This window comes from Dreissena polymorpha, chromosome 4 (genome assembly GCF_020536995.1).
Source record: "Dreissena polymorpha isolate Duluth1 chromosome 4, UMN_Dpol_1.0, whole genome shotgun sequence".
Lineage (NCBI taxonomy): Eukaryota > Metazoa > Mollusca > Bivalvia > Myida > Dreissenidae > Dreissena > Dreissena polymorpha.
In genome coordinates, this window is record NC_068358.1 from 107007415 (window position 1) to 107029156 (window position 21742).

At 34.4% G+C, this 21742-nt stretch overlaps 1 protein-coding gene across 2 annotated transcripts in view; it reads left to right on the top strand.

The window, feature by feature from the left end:
* The window catches only part of LOC127878198 (zinc finger protein basonuclin-2-like), an 89018-nt gene that overhangs the window by 10240 nt on the left and 57036 nt on the right, over nucleotides 1-21742 (top strand). Inside the window, exons 3-4 of one of the 2 annotated variants that reach the window (XM_052424685.1) lie at nucleotides 9375-9446; nucleotides 9967-10076. In XM_052424685.1, the coding sequence (XP_052280645.1) occupies nucleotides 10062-10076 (15 nt within the window). In that variant the 5' untranslated portion in view covers nucleotides 9375-9446; nucleotides 9967-10061. Of the gene's footprint in view, nucleotides 1-9360; nucleotides 9447-9966; nucleotides 10077-21742 lie in introns of both variants that reach the window. The other variant, XM_052424686.1, reaches the window with a different exon arrangement.

Sequence of the window (21742 nt, forward strand, 5' to 3'; positions counted from 1 at the left end):
CATATAAGTAAAAAATACATCCGCTGATAGCATGAGCACGGATGGTCGAGTGGTCTAAGTGGGAGACTTTTTACTCCAGGACTCCAGGGATCAGTGGTTTGAGCCCAGTTTAGGGTTACTTTTTTTTCCTTTTTTTTTAATGGTATTCTTGTGTTTTTACTGGAGGCTTTTAGGTCCAATGTTTAAATTTATCAATTAAAAGATTTTTTAATGACAAGCTTCAATATATGCCCAAATCTGTAAAAAGGCCCCTTTAATGTCCTAAAACCCCTTAGTCTATCGCTTTTCAGGAAGTGCTATTTTATAAAATGTTTCAGACTATTACTTATATAGTGCTTTGATGATTAAGTTTTTCACCCATTTTAATAAAGAAATCTTGTCCATGTTTAAGTCTGTTTCATGGCTCCAGCAGCGTGTGATAATTGAGTAATCATCTTCAGTGTGACACTGAGGATGCTGCTATCTTTTAATTACCTTTCCTGTAGAATTCCCTTTGGGGTTCATTTCTCCCTTTACAGCAATGTTTTAGGCACACTGCTTTCCTTTGACAATGTCTTCATGTGTGTGACTGTTGGTTTTTATCACAGAATTGATACTAAATTATTCATGGTAATTGGTTTACCTTTATAACTTGTAGAATTCTGGGCTTTTCTTTCAATTATTCAGGGTGGCATGAAACAGGCTCTTAATCAGTTATACTAAAGTGGCATTTTCAATGTGGACCAAATTTTGATTGCATTAAGAGACGTTTATCACAGGGTCCTGAGTTAAGTTTTTGCCTTGTATAAACATGCTCCTTTCTAGACTTTGTAAGGAATAAAGATTATGATTAAAATGTTGCCTTTAAGAAAGTGTCGAGTTAAACGCCGTATAATATAATGTATTTCCGTGACTGGTCGAAAAAGGTGGTAAATGAAAAACGGTAATGGGAAAAACATGTATGTTATATCATATACATGTCGATCAGTCACTGAGTATGGTCAATGAAACGGAGATTTCATATAAAAATTCTCCATAACTTCAGTCTCTAAATACAGATAAAAAGTCACCAGAATGCAGTGTTTTACGTTTCATTTTCAAAATGTTGCTAGGAGGAAAACTTCAAACCCCGATTGCAGTCCTGAGGGAACACCCCATCCCACACCTATCCCCTTCGCAACTTCGTTGCTCAATAACATTCGTTGATAGGAAAATTCGCACCCCCGTTTTCAAAACCCTGGCTACGGGCCTGAATATACCAGCATTAAAAGCCTTTTTAACACTTTAAATGGCATTTTAGCATATATATTATTTCCAACAGTCACTTCACATAGTATATCTAAAGTTTTTTACAGAAACTGAATTGCAAGTTTATTGAATCGAAATTGAACATACAATTCAGTGTGTTGGGGCCTTTGCATTATGATAATTTTGTTTCATGCAGTATGTTATTATCTGTCATAATCATTTACTGCACATATTAAAGTCTACCCTAACCATTTGTTTTTCTTTCTTGCCCAGTTTTTATTGATCTTTTAAAATGTTAGACTCTCAAGTTAACTTCATTTTCAGATGATACTTTTATTTGATGTTATTTATATGTGTGCATTATTTATTATAATATAATAATCTAATGATATATAGGATTTCATTGTGTGTGCCTTAGCCACTGAATATTCAAGGTACCTAAGTATTCATGCATAAATAATGGAGCACCCAGTCTCTAGATCCCCTATTGCCCACCACCCACTGGGGACCAAGGCTATCTGTCCAATTTATTTTTGTTGCCATTTAATGAGTTTCCCCTGTAAACATGTGGCCAAAGCAAAACACTTGGGACATAGGACGGCTTCCTTTGATATTTTGGCTGTGTTTACTGCATTAGCCTGGGATATAAATCTTTCTGAAACCAGTAGCCAGCATCAAATGTCCCAGCTATTACCATTTATTTTGCTGTACATATGGTTCACCTGTGTTGATGATTAAAACAGACCAGCCAGTTGGCTCACCAGTCAAATTGGTGATCACCGAGCATAGACAACTGTTAACAGTTTAACATCTTGTGCTTAACGCAGTCATCTTTTGAAAGTCCTTCACATTGTTGATGTCCTTCATATTAAAAGGGCATATTGTCCACTAAAACAGTACATGTATTTCTCCCCCTTGGTGCAAAAAGGTACCAAGTGACATTGAAATTAGAAGGCACATGGTACCTTGTTGCACCAATCGGGCGAATTTTAGTATATTTAACAAGAAATATCTTTAAAAAAGATATACGGCGTTGATTGTGGTCGATGTTTATGAACGATCAAAAGTTATCTCTATGAGATAAAAAGTAGCGGATGCCTTTTTTCTGCGCAGTTGTTAGCTACATCATAAGCAAATCAATTACGGGGTGTTGCGCCAGATTTCGTGGCTTATTTTGCTTTATGTGATATTATTACTCAGATATCTATATTTACAGAATAGAAAAACACAAGAAACATGAAAATAAACAAGTGCATTTAGGTCAGCCGGCAATACTCGAATCTTATTTAATTGCATAATTATAGTATAGCGAATTATTGTGGTCATGCTTAATAAACTGGTCTAAATGGATAAATATTTCTAATTAATTTTATCAAAATTGGTCCTTATCATGCAAATTTTGAAACCATATTAAAAATCGATGATTGACATACCACAATAATATCGCCGAATATCTTTATTTAGTATCTTTCTGATCAAAACAGACTTCAAGTGCACAAAGTTTACGAGACGGCGTTTATATAAAGATTTCTGCAACTGACCGCAAACTGACCTTGATACCTTGCGGATTGGAATGCAATGCATTACAGTCACTACGTTATTGTCAGTAAGACACAATGATCGCAACCCCTTTTGCAAACTCCGGTGATGAACTGTATATAAACTCTGACTTTCACAAAATGACCGCGTATTGACCCGAAACCTCGCGGGTTGAAATGCAATGCAAGTAAGTACTAAATATGACAACATAGCCTTTAGTTAAACGCTTTTGCGCTGGTAATTCTCTGAAAATAAAAGGTGAACGCACAAACTGTATTTATGTCGAAAATTGATTGTAAAACTGTTCTATCTATTGGGCCTTTTCATTAGAGATAAAATTGTTTCATGCAGTAAAACAGTGTTACAAAGACGCGGATATGTTTCCAATGTTCTGGTGTTATACTCAAATCAGCCAATGGAATAAATGAAGTGTATTCATTCGTACCTAGCCGCGGGAAATTTTATTTGAGTATTATTGGACACTTACAAAGGTCAAGTCAGGGTGAAAAGCTGGCTTATTCAGCTTACGCCGAAAAAAAAAAGAAATTTCATTTAATATGTATTTTGTAAATGGTTGCTTAAGACATAGGTCTTGTTTTCAGTCAATTGAACATTTATTTTTGTAATGATAAAATAAAATGTGAACAATTTAAAAAGCTTGGGAAATACAAAGAAGGAAAATGAAATGTGTATGATTTTATATTAAATACATTGGCACTTTTTATTACTATACTGTATTGGTGTAAAATTCTCATATTTGTAGAATTGATTTCCATTTCCATTGGAGACATATATGGGAAAAAATGTCAATATATATAAAAATAATAAATATCATAAATGTTTAAAGGCAGCTATTTTTTTTGCCCAATTGGGAAAAGCACGGGTACCAGCCCAATTGGGAAAAATATGCACAAAAACCCTTGGAATTGGGAAAATTCGCGTTATGAATTCTTCATATTGGGACATTTGTGTATTTGATTGTTTGCTTGCAAATACTTAAAGTTGATAACTATATGTTGTCTAGTTGTCAATATTATATTTACTTATGTTCAAGCCATGGAGCTGCATAGGGAAACTAAATATTATTTATAAAAAAAAAATTTTTTTGGAAACCTTTAATTGTGAATTTTTTTTACAGCAATTGGGAAATTTCTTATTTTTTCCTAATTGGGAAAGTGCCATTTTCCAGTGCTTTGTAAAAAATTAAAAGAATCGCTGAATTATTATTAGATAAATATATCCTGGAAAAGAGGGAATGTTCATTGTTATAATTCATGTCTGCATTGAGAGGGAAATTTGCAGATGTCCCTAAAATCCAGTTTTGCCATGCATTATGTACTACAAAATAGCATCCATCAGAATTTGTTTTATGTGTAACTATGTTCTCCATTTGCAATTCTTACGATTCAATTTTAATGTTTGTGTGTACTCTTCTGCTGCATGACAAGTGATTAAATATTAATTGATATAAAAATTACAAGATGTACATTAAACATAGATGACCTGACCACAGATGGTAGAAAGATAGCTGCTATTATGCCGTACCATTTGGGTCAAAAGTACAAATACTCAACAGCTAAAAATACTGTAAATTTGCGGCTATAAGTCGACCTAAAAACGCTCCCAAAATTGACTTTAAGTCAACTCGACTTATGGTTGAGGTACTAAATAAAAAAAAAAAACATATTTCAGTGCCTTTTTTTTTTTAAAGTAATAAATATCCGAAGCGGTGGAATGATGACTGTTTACGGTAAGGCTGACTTGTGTTTTACTTAAATGTCCGCAGATAGCAAAATACTCATGTTTACATTGATTTTTATTTCATTAATCTTCGTAATAAGTCCAAATAAAAACATGTAAAAATAACTTCGAAAATATTAAACATTTGTGACATACAGTAAATTGGCGAAAGTTATACATAGCAATTTGTCTATCGAATATCGTCCGTTGTTTGCTAAGAACAATAGAAAATCGACTGCTGACACTTGTACCCATTTAAAGTTAATCCGTGTAAATACAAACTGTCAACAGGTGCAGGTGTCTTTATGCCAATTATCGCTTCTCGGCCTTTTGACTACGATCAAAGTGCAAAGTGTAGTGTTGGCATCCTTTCGATCATTTGTCTTTATTGCGTCATGCCTAAAATATTTATCCGTTACAAACTACTTCTGACCAATCAAAATAATTACTGGATCGTTGGATACGCCTTTAATCAAATGCTATTTTTCAACTTCACATGGTATATTTTTTGATTGGATGAAGGTGTGGTTTCGTTGATTTATTCACAACTCTCCCACAATTAATGCGTAATCGTTTAGTAAATAAATAGATCTCATCTGAGTGAAGATTTCATTCATTGTTTGATTATAATAATATTATGCACTCACCCTGGATTATTAAAAAGTGTAATTGGACATATTAAATACATAATTACATTCGATTATCTGCTAAGTATTATCATTTTTCCTGAATGCAGAAAATATTCCTCTGGTATCTCGTGATTTACGAATATGTAACAGTCGAATAGCGAGCGATGCCAGTGTTGGTAAATTCACGTGTTTCACGCATAATGGCGAAAGGGTTGTTGATACTTTGAGAGCAAGTTACAATTATTTTCACCATATAATGAATTTCTGCGGTCAAGATTTTACCGAATTTTCACATCATTAGCACTAACATTTGAATACAAAAATATTTGCTCATAATATAAACGCTGAAATTTATTACGTTAAATGGGATAATAATTTTGATTTGTGAAATATATATTAAGTTCGAAATAATGAATGATATGTTATTATGATTTTGAACAATAAAATATATTTTTTGTGATAATAAATAATTGAAACGTTGAATGTTTCGTTTTAAATATATTCTTATTATTAATATCTCAAAACATGTCAACTGCCGGTACAAAAGCCCTCAGAACCATGACTAAAACGTCACTTAAACATGTCCGAGATATTGAGGAAATTTACCCCACGACTTACGGCAGAGTCAAGGCAAAAAACAAGTTTTTCTAGCCACATTATACCCCTCGACTTATGGCTGAGGTAAACTTATGGCCGCGAATGTACGGTAGATATCACCACAGTGACAAAATTGTAATTGTTAAATTACACTTATTGGCATATCATCTGTTTTATCGCAATTAGATCATAGGGAATCCATTGTTAAAGACTTGTGCTATTAATCCGTTATCGCTTGTTTAACGGTCCACTGCCTTCACGGTATACCCGGTTTTATGACACTTATCCGGCTGTAAAAACACGCACAGACCTTGAGGCAACGGAAAATAATAAGGTTTCTGAAATTGTCAACTAGATTATTAATTCTGAAGTTATAATTATATAAACATAAATTTAAAGTGACAATTCTTAAGTTACAACGAATAAAGCTTCAATTAAAATATTCGCCGTTTTGCAAGACGTTATTTCATTGGTCAGTTTGATTGAGCTCTTATCAAACTTTTTGGGTCAGACAAAGTATCACAGCAGTAACAAATATATCACCGCAGTGATAAATTTATTACCGCAGAGAAAAAATTGTCACCGTGGTGACAATTTTGTCACCGCGGTGATATCTATTTGTAGCTGTTGGCGAATGTACTTTTGACCCAAAGGGTATGTCATATGCTATGGTAGACATTTCACAGTTACCTTACTGTGATTCACATGTAATACTTCAAAATCATTTATCCCTTTGCTACTTAGATACGTATTTTTATGCATTTGTAGTCCCTAAGAAAGTTAAATTTAATTTAAGACCTTTCTTACTAGATTCAAGTTTTAAAGGCTTCATATCCAACCCTTAATTACTGATGTGCAGCAAACAGCATAAAACCTGAACAGACTGAGAGCTACTCGCAGACTGTTCTGGTTTTATGCCGGTTTCAAAAGCCATTTTCACTTTGCTTCTTACTAGTATTGGGAAAAGGGTTATGTATGTTAGCATGATATCTTATGGTTTTTATAAACAAACAAAATTGTGGACATGTAAAACTTGTTGATTTCTGATTATAAATAAAGGAATTTACTTCTGTACTTCTCTGATGTGTTTGTGTCTAAATCAGGTTGGAGGGGTCACTATTGCAGGTGTGCCAAAATAAAGGAGCAAACTTGATCAGGTGTTCATCACAGGTCATCATATATTATTATATTATATTATAAAGGGTGTCAACAATTCGCGCTTATCCTTACTTATTTACCTAACCAAAGTTAACGGTATCGATACAGCTGCACTCCATAAGTGTTTTCAACGAAATATTAAGTGTAACCTAATGTAATGCACTTTCAGAAGTGTTGTATTTTCATTTCAAACAAACACATGATAATGTAAGGATTATGTTGGATATTCATTGTCTTTTGTGACTATGTTAGTTGGGTCTTTAACAAATTGAACATAGGGAATAATTGTTTGTCGCGTTCATAAATTGGTGGAAGAGTTCACCCATGAAATCAATGAAAATTAATGTCAGACCAATAATAATGATTAATGATGATTTTGCAGTATTAAGTAATATAACAATGGTGTGTACTTCTTTGTATAATAAAACTCTATTATGTTTTAAGTTATTGCATTATTCAACTTTAATGAACAATAAAAAGTATACAATCCTCAAAAGTAAGTCATCTAATGATGCTTTGAGATTTTAGTTGAACACATTTGGTATAGTTTTAACACAATGTAGATTATATTGATTTTTCATCATGGAGACTCAGAAATATTGCCTGACATGAACTACAAACATCTAACATGATAAGGACCAGCCAAAATAAAAGAGATTAACATATTCCACAGTAACATCCCATTTGCTTTATGTTTAGTCTAAGTTGTTCCCCTTTATTTGTATGACTCCATTTTTGTCTGCTTTGCATTGGAGTATTTGGGTGAACAAATGGTAGTAATGCATACAGAACATATTGACACCTTGAAATATGTTTACTATATAATAATTTTTATATAGATTTTTATATCTTTTATAAAATTATTGATTAACAAAAATGTTACAGTTTATAAAAATTGCCAGAGTCAATATCAAAATAAAAAAATGTGCAACAGCACAGTGCAATTTTTTGTTTGTCACCCACGTAGTGACATAATTTGTCAAAATATTATTATTGTGCCCACAGTCCATATTAAAAATTGTGATGATAATACTCTTGATTGACCCTGTCATATTTTGCTAACATAAACTGGCCATTGAGATAAAGAAGGAAACATTTATATTCGGTAAATTATTCAATAATAATATCAATGAATATTTTGAGAGTAACCAATTTTATCTCAGAGGCGTCGGAGCTGGGGCAGCAGAGGCGGCGGCCGCCCCCCCCCCCCCCAATATTTTCGGCAAAAGTAAAATTTCGGCATTTTTTTTCCATTTTTTTAATATTTTAATACCCATATATTTGAAAATATCTTTACCAGGAAGCAAGGTAATCATGTTTTCGCGGTTATGACACGTGTATTGTTGATTGTCATCACCCGCCCACGGTAGTGTACGTGTCAATTATGTTTTTAATTGATCGGTTTCTTTTATAACGATAATCCCTTGATTATTGAGTAATTAAACCTGGGATATCGGTGTGATCTAAGCCTTTGCTTCTTTTTTAATATAAAGGAAAGTTTGAAATGAAACAAATGTGCCGATATCCAATAGCCCTTAATTATCACAAAATTAAAGATACCTCAAGATACCTGAATTAATTTTAATAACTCAAAGTATATCGATAATTCTAAAAAACTTATTTAATGTTTTTACCACTTTTTTGTGTCATTTCAATATGTCTACACCAAACCAACCAACGAATTTCATATTTCCAAAACGGAATTTCGGGAAAAAAAAATCCCGTAGAACGTTCTTTCAACCCACATGATCCATATTGTTGTGTCGCCTGCTACAAAGTACAAACTGCGACATATAGAGATCACTTCTCCATCGTCTGTCTGTCACAACTTTTGTCATTTAGAATATGCCTGCAATAGACGTGTATAATGTCAGGTATCAGGCATAAAAACGCACCAGAATGCGCCATTTGATGCTAAAATTTGAAAAAAAAATTCTGGAGGAGGCCCCCCGTTCCCCCACCAACGAGAGGGGGATACCCCCTCCCATAACCATCCCCTCGGCCGCCCCAATGTCAATTTGCTTCTGATGCCCCTGTATCTAGAATGTCTGCAATGGAATATGAGACATGAGTTCCGTGCTCAACCTTCAGCTTTTGTTGTTTCACATGGTTATGAACTTTGGTTGTCTTATAACATATAGGCTGTTGAAATTATTTGAAAAGCCCAATAGCATTAAATGAATTATAGTAATCAAACCAATAGCAATGTTCTAGTGTGTTTGGTGATGAGTTTTGTCCTAGACTGCACAGGCTCATCAAAGACAAAATGTTCCCCCTTTAAAGGGATCTTTGTTCAGAAGACAGTTCTTTAAAATTGAAAAATTATATAAAAGAGTTTAGCATCTTCCCAGCTAAGCCAGTTGGGGTTACACAGGCTAATCTGGGACAATGCTTTACGCACATGCATATATAGCGCAGTTTTCCAAGAGACCCACTCATTTATAATACTGCCAACAATAATTTCCTATAGTTGCTATATTGCAGGTAAAAGGTTCATGCCCATGCACACACCATGAGCATCATGGCAGATAAGGTTGATGAGGTGACACTTGCCAGGTATACCTACATTTGCATGTAGAACTGTTATAACAAATAAGATAGTTGCTTTTGTACATTCATAGAATCATTTACTTTTACCAGTAGCTATTTCCAAATGTTCTTGATAAGACTTGGCTTGAGGGGCCTTATTCAACAGAACAAATGCAATATTACATTCCCCTTGTTCAGTTCTGTTTACAAAGTCACTGTAGCTCCAAAACTACCGTTCTCCCCACTTGCTCAGCTCAGCGCAAGCCTATTGGCTTATAAGCAGGTATACACAAACCAGAAGCTGTTGTGTAGGAAGATAGAGACACTTTGATGATAAGTCACAGCAGCGTTCACCTGGAGCCTGACAGCACTTCAGTATCATCCTTTTAGTGAACCAAAACAAACCTTGCCATTCGCCATTTGTCAGCCCCTGAGTACCAGTAGCTGTTTAAATCTCTCGGTTCCCCTCTCCAGCCTGACAGTGCCGGTACCTTCTCTGGGAGTGCTAAATATAGTAACAGTGTGTACATTTCTCTCGCCCTGACAGAGGTGTGGAGAGAGACTGTGATTGGTCGCCAGCATTTTCTGGAGAATTTCTTACCAGTGTCATATGCTTATGGAATGTGAAAGACGCTGGTCACCATGAAACCGCTCGAGGTAAGAGCCTGTTTCTTTCTCTGTGGAATCACTTGATTCATTGTTAAAACTGATTACACTGTTGATTGTTGTTGGTATTGTCACTTTTGTCACTTTGATTGTCACTAGGCATGATTATTGTTAGAGGAACATTTTACTGCCGTATTTTACAGTGATCAATATTCAAAATGGTGGCTTTTCTAAACTTTGGAAAGAAGGAAAACATTGTTACTTTGAAATTTAAAAAACAAAAAAGTCTTTGATTATTTTGATGAATAGATCTAAGACTGAAATGAAGGATAAGTGTACGGAATAAACAGAATTATTGTCAACTATCGACCTATCTGTTTGGCAGTTGCGTATTCGTGTACTTGTACTACAAATGAGATTCAGTAGTAACTTTTAATGAGTACAGTGATATATGTAGAAGTTATTTTATGATAAATAGCATTTTTATATATGATTTTGTAACATCAACATGTTATTAAAAAGTTTTTTGTTTATATGTAAGTAACTGATAATTCATGATATTTTTGTCACAAAGGAATTTTGTTTATTATTATACTTAGCTGTGGTTATCATTATTTAACTAGGTACAATATATCACTAATAATATAATATAAAATGTCATTTCATTAAATATTTTATTCACAAATAGTATGTTATTATGTGTCATAAAGGTTCATGTTATTGTGTATGTGAAGGAGTGTCAGCACATGCTATGACAGAATCTGTGACTAGAAGAGTCTGACAGACAAAGCAACTGAGTCTCATAGTCTAAGAGATTCATACTAAGGAAGTATGGAGGTTAGGAATTTGTCCTATGGGAGATCTTATCAAGACTGAAGGCTGGGCTCTGATTGGCTAGAATTTCAGGTGTGAATATATTATGATAAATGATTGAACAGGTAAGTTTTAAGAGCAAGTTTAACAGTTTTGTCCTAGACTGAAACTGTGTATGCCTGTAGCTGACAGAGATAAGGCAAATGTGGCACCATACCAGGCAATGGAAGTAATTTGGTTAATCTGTGGCTTATCAGGGAACATCATGAGATTGTGGCTTCAAGTGCCAGATAGATGAGGTGAGACCATGGTCTCAGTGTTTACAGAGCACCAAACACAGATGTAGACAGAAGTAAATAGCAGTGCTGTGATCAGCTGTGATCAGTTTTATGATCAGATAATATTTATATGATGTTCAATACACAGTCTTGTAAACTAGCTTGTCCTGATGCATAAATATAATACTGATGTACATGACATGCTGTTTAGGTACCATTTGCATGATTCTTTAAGATGAAAACCTGTATAATATTCTGTTGACTTGAAATAAGAATTATACAAAAGAGAAGTTAAATAATTTTAACTTGATTAAATTTGTTGCAGCAACTGTAAGTCGTAATAAGGTTAATATAAATGACAATTTTATACAATTGTTTCCTTTGGTAGCATATTATTCACAAACGACATTATGGTTATTATGATTGGATTGTTGGGGTGGCTTCCAAAGGTTTAGCTTTCTTGGTCCAGTTCCAGTTATCATGCTTGACTTGTCACAGATTGGCAAGTGCATGTCCAGAAGGAGAAACTATCCTCTGCTCTTGGACTAATGAATAATTAATGACTAGCACTAAGAAATCGTTTCAGCCTATCTGCACTGTATTAAACTCTCACAGCTGATAAGCCTTGGTTGGCTTTGTTGACTTGTTGGCTGTGAAAGGAGGTCATGTGACATCAAGATAGGGGCCAGATAAGGGGTTTAGTGACAAGGAGCCAGGGGGAGACCGAGTGATTCCAGATGTCGGGGTACATTTGGGGTTTTCATGCAGGCTGGGATAGGACAAATGTCAGCCTTTTGTGGCCTCAATAGTTTATTTCATGGCTGCTTGATATTTGTGTAAGCCAGTCCCCTTATTAAGTGTCTGTAAGAAGTCCGGGCAAAAATTCTTTTGAACAGGTCTAGGTCTTTGAACATATAAACACCCAATGTATCATGGGTTATTAAATGGATGATTGAAATACAGCGCGTTGATTAAGCATGAATGGTAAATATAACATATTAAATTTTGTTGGTTGTAGCTACTGCACATTTCTTTATCCTGCAGGGTTATGAGTGAATTGACACAGAAAATAGTATTCCTTCCTGATATATTTAGTCTTATAAAAGGGTTTTTTACGTTTTTTTTACATATAAAATATATATATGACTTCATTTTCGTTAGGTGACTCTACAACAGAAAGTTTTTGCATCAGCAAACAAATAAGTAGAATATGACGTTATGAGGTCAAATTAGCAATGACACAAATTGTTTAAAAAATGAATATACAAATCACATGTTAATATAAAGTATCAACTGTAACAATAATAATGATAGTAATAATAATATTAATGATAATAATAATGCTCGTCATCATTATCCTAATGATAATAATAATAATGGCTGTAATAATAATATTATCAATATTATTATACCCCCACAAACAAAGTTTAGGGGGGTATATAGGAGTGAACTCTGTCGGTCTGTCTGTCGGTCGGTCTGTATTAAGTGTGTGCTCTCTAATTCAAGTTCTTTTCATCCAATCATCACCAAACTTGGTCAGAAGTTGTATGTAGATGATGTCAAGGTCAAGTTTGAATATGCGTCATGCCGGTTCAAAAACTAGGTCATGGGGTCACTCTGTGCGTTTTAAACATTCAGCATGTTGTCCGCTCTCTAATTCAGGTAGTTTTCATCCAATCTTCACCAAACCTGGTCAGAAAATTTATCTATATGATCTCTAGGCCAAGTTTAAACATGGGCCATGCCGAGCCAAAACCTAGGTCAAGGGGTCACTTAGTGCGTTTTTAACATTCAGCATGGTGTCCGCTCTCTAATTCAAGTAGTTTTCATCTGTTCTTCACCAAACTTGGTCTGAAGTATTATGGAGATGATCTTAAGGCCAAGTTTCAACATGGGCCTTGCTGGGTCAAAAACTAGGTAACAGGGTCTTTTAGTGCGTTTTAAACATTGAGCATGGTGTCCGCTCTCTAATTGAAGAAGTTTACTTCTGATCTTCACCAAACTTGGTCAGAAGTTTTATATAGATGATCTTAAGGCCATGTTTGAACATGGGCCATGCCGTGCCAAAAACTAGGTCACAGGGTCACTTAATGCGTTTAACACATTCAGTATGGTGCTCGCTCTCTATTTCAAGAACTTATCATCAGCACTCCACCAAACTTGGTCAGAAGTTTTATCTAGATGATCTCTAGGCCATGTTTGAACATGGGCTATGCTGGGCAAAAAACTAGGTCACGGGGTCACTTAGTGCGTTTTACACATTCAGCATGGTTTTCCCTATTTCAAGTACTTTTCATCCGCTCTTCATGTGGGGGTATTCATCACGTTTTTATTAATCATGATAATACTAATACAGGCATTTCCCCAGGATTTTTGTCAGACACAGTGCGGAAGAGAGTTGATGCGGAAGGGTGCGCAACCCCATTTGTGTGTTGATTTTAACAAATATATTATAAGTTTCTTCAGATTCTTTATCAACATCTTCACTACCAAAACACAACATTTATTTTATTATTCATTTATTTCTGCTCATATTATTTTATTAAAGACGTATATTATAATATTAAATAGCTAAGTAATTTAAAAGAATCAAGAACAGTACAGTTTCATATTTTACCACAAGTATAATGATTTATACAAACTGTTCTAAGTTGCTTTTCCTGATGCAATGCATTACCCATTCCATCAAAGTCTGCTGCCTCAATATCTGGTCCTTTTACAGTCTGACCATCACCAGAGCATTGAGGCCAGCACACTTAGGGCAAGCACGATTTTGTGTTTTTCGGCGTAAGCTGTTTTAAGCCAGCTTTTCACCCTGACTTGACCTTTGTAAGTATCCAATAATATTCAGATAAAATTTCCCGCGGCTAGGTACGAATGAATACACTTCATTTATTCCATTGGCTGATTTGAGTATAACACCAGAACATTGGAAACATATCCGCGTCTTTGTAACACTGTTTTACTGCATGAAACAATTTTATCTCTAATGAAAAGGCTCAATAGATAGAACAGTTTTACAATCAATTTTCGACATAAATACAGTTTGTGCGTTCACCTTTTATTTTCAGAGAATTACCAGCACAAAAGCGTTTATACTAAAGGCTATATTCTCATATTTAGTACTTACTTGCATTGCATTTCAACCCGCGAAAGTCAGAGTTTATATACAGTTCATCACCGGAGTTCGCAGAAGGGGTTGCGACCTTTTCATTGAAGGACAAAATTGGAATCTATGCTATTTTTGTCTGATGGAGTAAATAGTTCGTTTAGTCGCTTAATCAATATTTTAGGCACAGCTGTTGCCTTGGTCGAGTACAGTTGGCGTAAACAAGCCGTCGTTTCAGCAGCAGAATTGTTACCTAACTTTAATGCATTGCATTCCAATCCGCAAGGTATCAAGGTCAGTTTGCGGTCAGTTGCAGAAATCTTTATATAAACGCCGTCTCGTAAACTTTGTGCACTTGAAGTCTGTTCTGATCAGAAAGATACTAAATAAAGATATTTGGCAATATTATTGTGGTATGCCAATCATCGATTTTTAATATGTTTTCAACATTTGCATGATAAGAACCAATTTTGATAAAATTAATTAGAAATATTTATCCATTTTGACCAGTTTATTAAGCATGAGCACAATAATTCACTATACTATAATTATGCAATTAAATAAGATTCGAGTATTGCCGGCTGACCTATATGCACTCGTTTATTTTCATGTTTCTTGTGTTTTTCTATTCTGTAAATATAGACATCTGAGTAAAAATATCACATAAAGCAAAATAAGCCACGAAATCTGGCGCAACACCCCGTAATTGATTTGCTTGTGATGTAGCTACGAACTGCGCAGAAAAAAGGCATCCGCTACTTTTTATCTCATAGAGATAACTTTTGATCGTTCATATACATCGACCACAATCAATGCCGTATATCTTTTTGAAAGATATTTCTTGTTACCCTTATCATGGTGCTGAAATCCCTCACAAAGTCACATATGACAAATGCACAAGGAGCACATCATACATACTAAAGGTTGGATTAGTGTTTTTAACAACAGTTTTATTTAATAGTAATAATATATTAATAATATAATAATAAATTTATTATATGTTTATGCAATTACATTAAGATATACTTTCACATTGAAATGCAACTATCTTTAGTGTATAATCTTTAATACGACAATACACCCTTCTGATACACTGTTTCAGTGAATATTTCAAATTTATAATTCACTTGAGATGAAATTTTGTGGTGATTTTACTACAAACGTATAATAAAAGTTAAGGTTAGTAAAGGTATTCTTACCTCCTTCAACTTCTGTGACCCATGGAAAATCTTGCTTCAAACTACTGTCTAACCCACTGGTATGGCGCACCAAAGGGGTCGAAACTTTAACTTCTGCTTTAAAAAGGATATACGGCGTTGATTGTGGTTGCAGTTAATGAAAGGTAAAGACTTCAATGAATGAGATCAAAGATAGCGAATGTCTTTTTCTGTGCAGTTCTTAGCTGCAGCAAACGCAGTACGGGATGATACGCGGAGTTTTCGCGGCTTATTTTACATTATTACATATTGCTGGTCATAAACGTATAGATACAAAACAGAAAACCAAAAGAAGAATGGAAGTGAAATTAAAACATACGAGTCAACCGGCCACACGCGAAGTATTCGTACATATTTTAAATATTTATACGCGCGTTCTTCGAACAAACCTGTTTTAGTGGTTTGTCTGGCGTTGCTATTTGATTCGATTATTAACAGTATCGAGAATCATTGCGCTCATGCTTAATTCATTAGTCAATATGATGGCATAATTCTTGCTAAATTAATTAAAAATAATATTTATCATGGTTTTGTTGTAAAACACATTAAGAATCTATTATTGACATACCATATGATATCGCTGGATATCTTCATTTAACATCTGTCTGGTCTAAAGAAAATTCCAGTTCACCTAGTTCACGCTATAGCGTCTTTATTATGTAACGATCATTTTCCTGGCCGCGAACTCCGATCAGCACATAGGGTAGAGACGCAGCGATGACCTGTATGTAAACTCTGACATTCACACACAGTGGCCGCAAATTGACCCGATATACCTCGCGAGTTGAAATGCAATGCATTAAAGTGAGTCTTCGCTTTCACTGCTCTCTATACTCTAACATGTTAACATGTTGACAGGAATATGGAAGTTAGTACTAAATATGAGAACATAGCCTTTAAGTGCAAACGTTCTCGCGCTGAAAATCTTCTGAAAATAAAAGGTGGACGCACAAACTGTATTGATGTCGAGATTGAGTGTAAAACTGTTCTATCTATTAAGCCTTTTCATTAGATATAAAATTGTTTCATGCTGAACACGCAGTAAAACAGTGTTACAAAGACGCGGACATGTTTCCAATGTTCTGGTCGTATTCTCAAATCAGCCAATGCAGTCAATGAAGTGTATTCATCTGTACTTGGCCGCGGGAAGTTTTATTTGAATTCTATTGGACGCTAACAAAGGTCAGGCTAAGGTGAAAAGCTGGCGTATACAGCTAACGCCGAAAAAATGCTGCATATTTGCTGCTCAAGCAGTATCTAGATGCTGCTCGACCAGCGAAATTCCTGCCCGAGCAGCATTTTTTCTGCTGCAGCAGAAAAATCCTGCTCAACCAGCATTTATTTTTAGAATAAAGCCTTGAACTCGTCTGCCAATCAAATTTGAGCTTACAAATGGACGACATAAGCTACCTCTACGGAAACGAAATAGACCTGACAATTACTTTAGAAAAACTGCAACAAACTCATAATCTGTGTTTTAATCAATTATTGTTAAATTCTCATCTTTTTTCGTAGTTGTTCATAAAATAATAATTAAGCTATATAAGTCATGCAGGAACATGCAAATTTGGTTGATCAATAATTGCTCAAATGTTACATGATTTATGCCTATGTGTTATCTGATTCTGATAGGCTAATGCGATAATCTACAAATAAATGCTGGTTGAGCAGGATTTTTTTCTGCTGCAGCAGAAGTTAAAGTTTCGACCCCTTTGGTGCGCCATACACTGGCACGCTGCTTGAATGGCTTGGTTGGTGGGTGGGAGGTTTCAGGGTCACTGGCAACATCCTGGACACTTTCACTTGTTGCACTCTCTGACAGCGATGATTCATTAGTTGTTCTGATCAAGAAATAAGTAATTGCAGATTTCCAAAACACAGGGACTGTTCATTTTTTTAATCTTTCATACACAAAAATACAGAACAATTGTTGAAGGTATGTAGAGTATTATGTAAAGATTAAAGAAACTATTAGATGTAAATATATTAAATGTTGGGGCTGTTAATTTATAGCCTCCCTTGAGAAAATAGTGTGAGCACATTTAAATTGGCATCAGCAATCAAATGAGACACTTGATTCAATTTAATTGTAATTATAAAATCTAATACATACTACCGCAACAAATAACAGTTACTGTTTATTTTTTAAACACCACTGAAATATTCGCAAGGATTTAAAATAAAACAAACTTAAAAATTGAGTAGACCTTTAATTGCTCTAACACCAAGTGTGCCATAAATAATCGATCATGATCGACTATTTTTTAGGGGACAAACTCAAAAGCTGACCGCCAAAAACGACCTGTAAATCGTTCACACGTCTTATCTTAGCCCCTACACACACAACTGATTAGTGCGTGCATTTCTTCATTGATCGTTGGCTAAATGCAGACGACATTCAGATCATGAATTTTTTTATCGTCGCAGCAATATGAAATTGATTTTGAAGTCATTTGACATTTTGGCAAAATCCATTAACACAATCATGTACATAGATATTCAAACTGCACACTCCGATAGTACTATGTGTGCTTATGGCATATTATTTATTAAACATAACTTTGCTATTGACGATTGAAATATATGTATGTTAGTATTTTATTAAAATCACTCATTTTTGTTTATATCTCATTGTGTACATAAATGCGATACTTTTGATATAAACTGAGGTTAGACGCTGGATGGATTGGTCATTGTCAGCTCGGGTATTACTTAAATGTACCCCGCGGACTCTGAAGTAATAAAGTAAGTAAAGTAAGATTCTACTCAGGAAGTGTTTTCAAATGATCTTTCTTAAAAGATTGCTAGTTAGACAGCTATGCCAAATAATAATAATTATAATGGTATAATAATAATTACAATAAACCAATAATATTAATTATTTTGATAATAAATAATAATGATAATAATAGTAATGATAATTACTATCATTTTGATTATTATTTTAGTAATAATTAAATTATAAAATAATAAAATATCAAATAGATGTAAAAAAAGGTTAACAGTTTCCAAGGGGAGTGATTGGGGCCAGTTGCCATCAGGCATCCTTTGTCCGCAGTCCCTTGTCAACACTTTTACCTCAAATACCTTCTGAGCCGAAACTACCTTGTGGATTCCTTTATTGAAGTCCTTAATTTGAAAGTAATATCTTTAAAATTAATATAGCATTCATGTCAAACAAAAAAGCTTAAACGAATTGAAAATTTCATTACAAAGCGATTGCTTGAGTACATCATAGTCTTCACAGAAGATTTTATGGCATGACTCTTTTCTAAATGTTTACAGTTTAAGTAAATGTATGCTTGGCGACTCTCTTCAAAATTTCATGCAAATATTTTGAATTGATAATAAAAGGACTGGGCATGGCAGTTTCCTTCTATTGAAAAAATGATGATATAATTCTCAGAAACATTTGATCAATTTAGGCTTCTGTGGTGAGCCTCTACAAAAAGTAATGTAATTTCTATATAAAAAACATGGCCACCAGAGGGCAGGGCAGGTTTCTTTACATGACTATAATAGAAGATACTGGATAACATCCTTATGACAAAGCCATATGTGGGGTTGTTTAGCGCCATAATTTAGGCAGTAACTGTTGAACTATGGTAAGGGATCAAAGGCCATCTCATTAAAAGTTGTAAATAAAAAAAGTGATCTTTGTCTACAAGAGACATAATGTAATTCTTTGACATTATTTCTTTGCAAGTTTATATACCATTAATTTAAGACTCATTTATAAGTATAATAATTTTTTTTTATTTCCTTGTTTACTGAACTTCAATTGAATTTAACTGTATTTTTTAGAGTAACGTGTATGCAGGATATGTTATACAAATTCATTATTTGACAGTATGTCATTTATATGGGAATATTGTAGTAAATCCCAAAAAAGTGTGCAAAGATATAACTTTACTTAATTATATGCAATGCAATAATAACATTAAATAGTTTTTTTTGTTGAAACAATATTTTCATATTTCTATGTGTGTTAACCTGGAAATACTGTATGAATTGTATCAGTTATATGCAGTCTTCACGATAGTTCATTTTATCCACTAGCCATTCGGGCTACTGGAATGGTGAAGACAAGTAGCCCAGCAGCAAAATAACTAGCCCAAAGTAAATTTGTTAAAATATACACCCTGCTAAAGGGTTTCATCTTTCAATAGCAGAAAATCTGTTAAAAAGTAAAATTGTATCCAGGGTATGTTAACTGTAAAGCCTATTGCATAAACAATTGCAACACAATATAACAAGTTGAGGTAATTATGTCCTTTATTAATCATAAGTCTTTAACATGTGATAAACAACTTCTTCGTTCATCTCATCATCACTGCCATCCTCAAGATCCTCTTTGTCAGAAACCATATTCTGTAAAACAAGCAACCTGATAGTTATTTTCCAGAAGTTTACTTGACAAGTGAAGGCATAGATGGCATACTTTTATCAAACATGTTGACTTTTTTCTTATGCTGTGTTTTTAAGCATAGCTTATTAAACTCTGTCTTACAGAAGTAGCTTCTCCTTCATCACTGATATTTAACCACTTTTCTTGAAATTCACGTTTCCGTGATTTTTCATAGTCGTTTGTTGACTTACAGTCAGTAGTGGGCAGTTTCTTGCCAGGCTTCGCTCCAGCTACGTATTTAAGCATTATGCAGCCTTATGCGCGTAGGGACTTACAACTTTGGAAATAAACTCACACACAAGGTTACAAAGTAAAACGATGTTTATTCCGGAAATGCAAGCTGCGGACGTCGATTGGTTTAGTTCAGCAGTAAACACATCAGCATGACGTGTGCCAATAGTAAATAATCAGTCTAAATTGTTCACCACGTGGCCTGGGTTACGACTTGAAAATGACAGTTGAATGTATTGACCAATCGGAGCGCGTTAAAATCTCGTATTTTAGGCGAAATTGAACGAAGTTCTGTTGGAAATCTTTATGAAGTACTCACAAAATAATGACGTTTATCACACTTAAAAATGTTAACAATATTGATACCCGGAATTTCTACTGGCCCGACGGGCGTACGATATGGCAATTTTAATAGGCCCGAGCTATAATTTACACGCCCAGGCCACCGGGCATGCGCTTATTTCGCAGACTGATATGGCAAACTTTTAATGTATTTTTTACAGTTTATGTACAAAAAAGTGTGCTCTGTGAGAAAATCAAGAATAAGAAGTGGAACAATATAGTTCTATTAATATTTTTTTTGAAATTAAGTCCCATTAGACATGCTGTATATTTTTTTGTTTTATTGAAATAATCACTTGACAGGACGCCCAAAAAATAAACTGAAGAGATAGACTACAGCTGACAGGAAGTCAGAAACTGGCATCTGCTTCCATTCTTGAGTGAGAAGTGAACGAGACAGCAGCCTCCCCCTTACCTGACATTGATACTGAATTGATAGTTTTGTGGCAATTGGTGGAAATGAGACTTGAAGCCAAATCAACTTACGCAGGGGCGCTCGTAAAGCCGACAGTTAAAAACAGTTGTTGCCCATCGTACAGCACATCCGTCCTTTGAATTACACACTGTACTTGTCTTTTATCATAGTGTAATTGAGGAGAGGCTTTTAAAATTTAACGTGTTTCTAAAGAATCTTTGGTGATTACTACCCAAGAATTTGTTCCAGCTGAAAGTATAAAACAACAATGATCCAATTATGCCCATGCAGCAAATGAATGGAGATTTTGAACAGGATCATTACTTAGAATTGCCTGTTTGTCTTTAATGTTAGGTGTATCTGTAGACATGCTAAATGCATGAAAATGGTCCTATTGTAATAAAGAAATTTCTCTAAATAATAAGATTGTTTGGTGCCCAGTTGACGCTGGTGTGTTTAAATGGTCCTATTGTTTGCTTCAGAACATATGCATAGAAACAAGATTGCTGGGTGCACAGATGACAGCTGTTGTTATGTATTTCAGTATATTACCAAATTTTTTAGGCATATATATTTAGTTCAGGGTGTTGTAAATGATGCTTTTTGTTTAGAAAAAAGAGAGCAAATCCAGAGATGATAAAGTAAGATTGTACTCAGTAATTGTTTTCAAATGATCTTTCTTGAAAGATTGCTGGTCATCAAGGACACAAACTTGAAAGAATGTTAAAAATATCCTTGGTTTTCAACAAAATAGAGCTTACACAAGTTGTAACTATATTAAAGGGGCCTTTTCACAGTTTTGGCATGTTTTGAAATAAGTCATTAAATGCTTAACATTGATAAATGTAAACATTGTATCTTTAAAGCTCCAGTAAAAAAATCAAAAATAAAATTTAAAATAGGA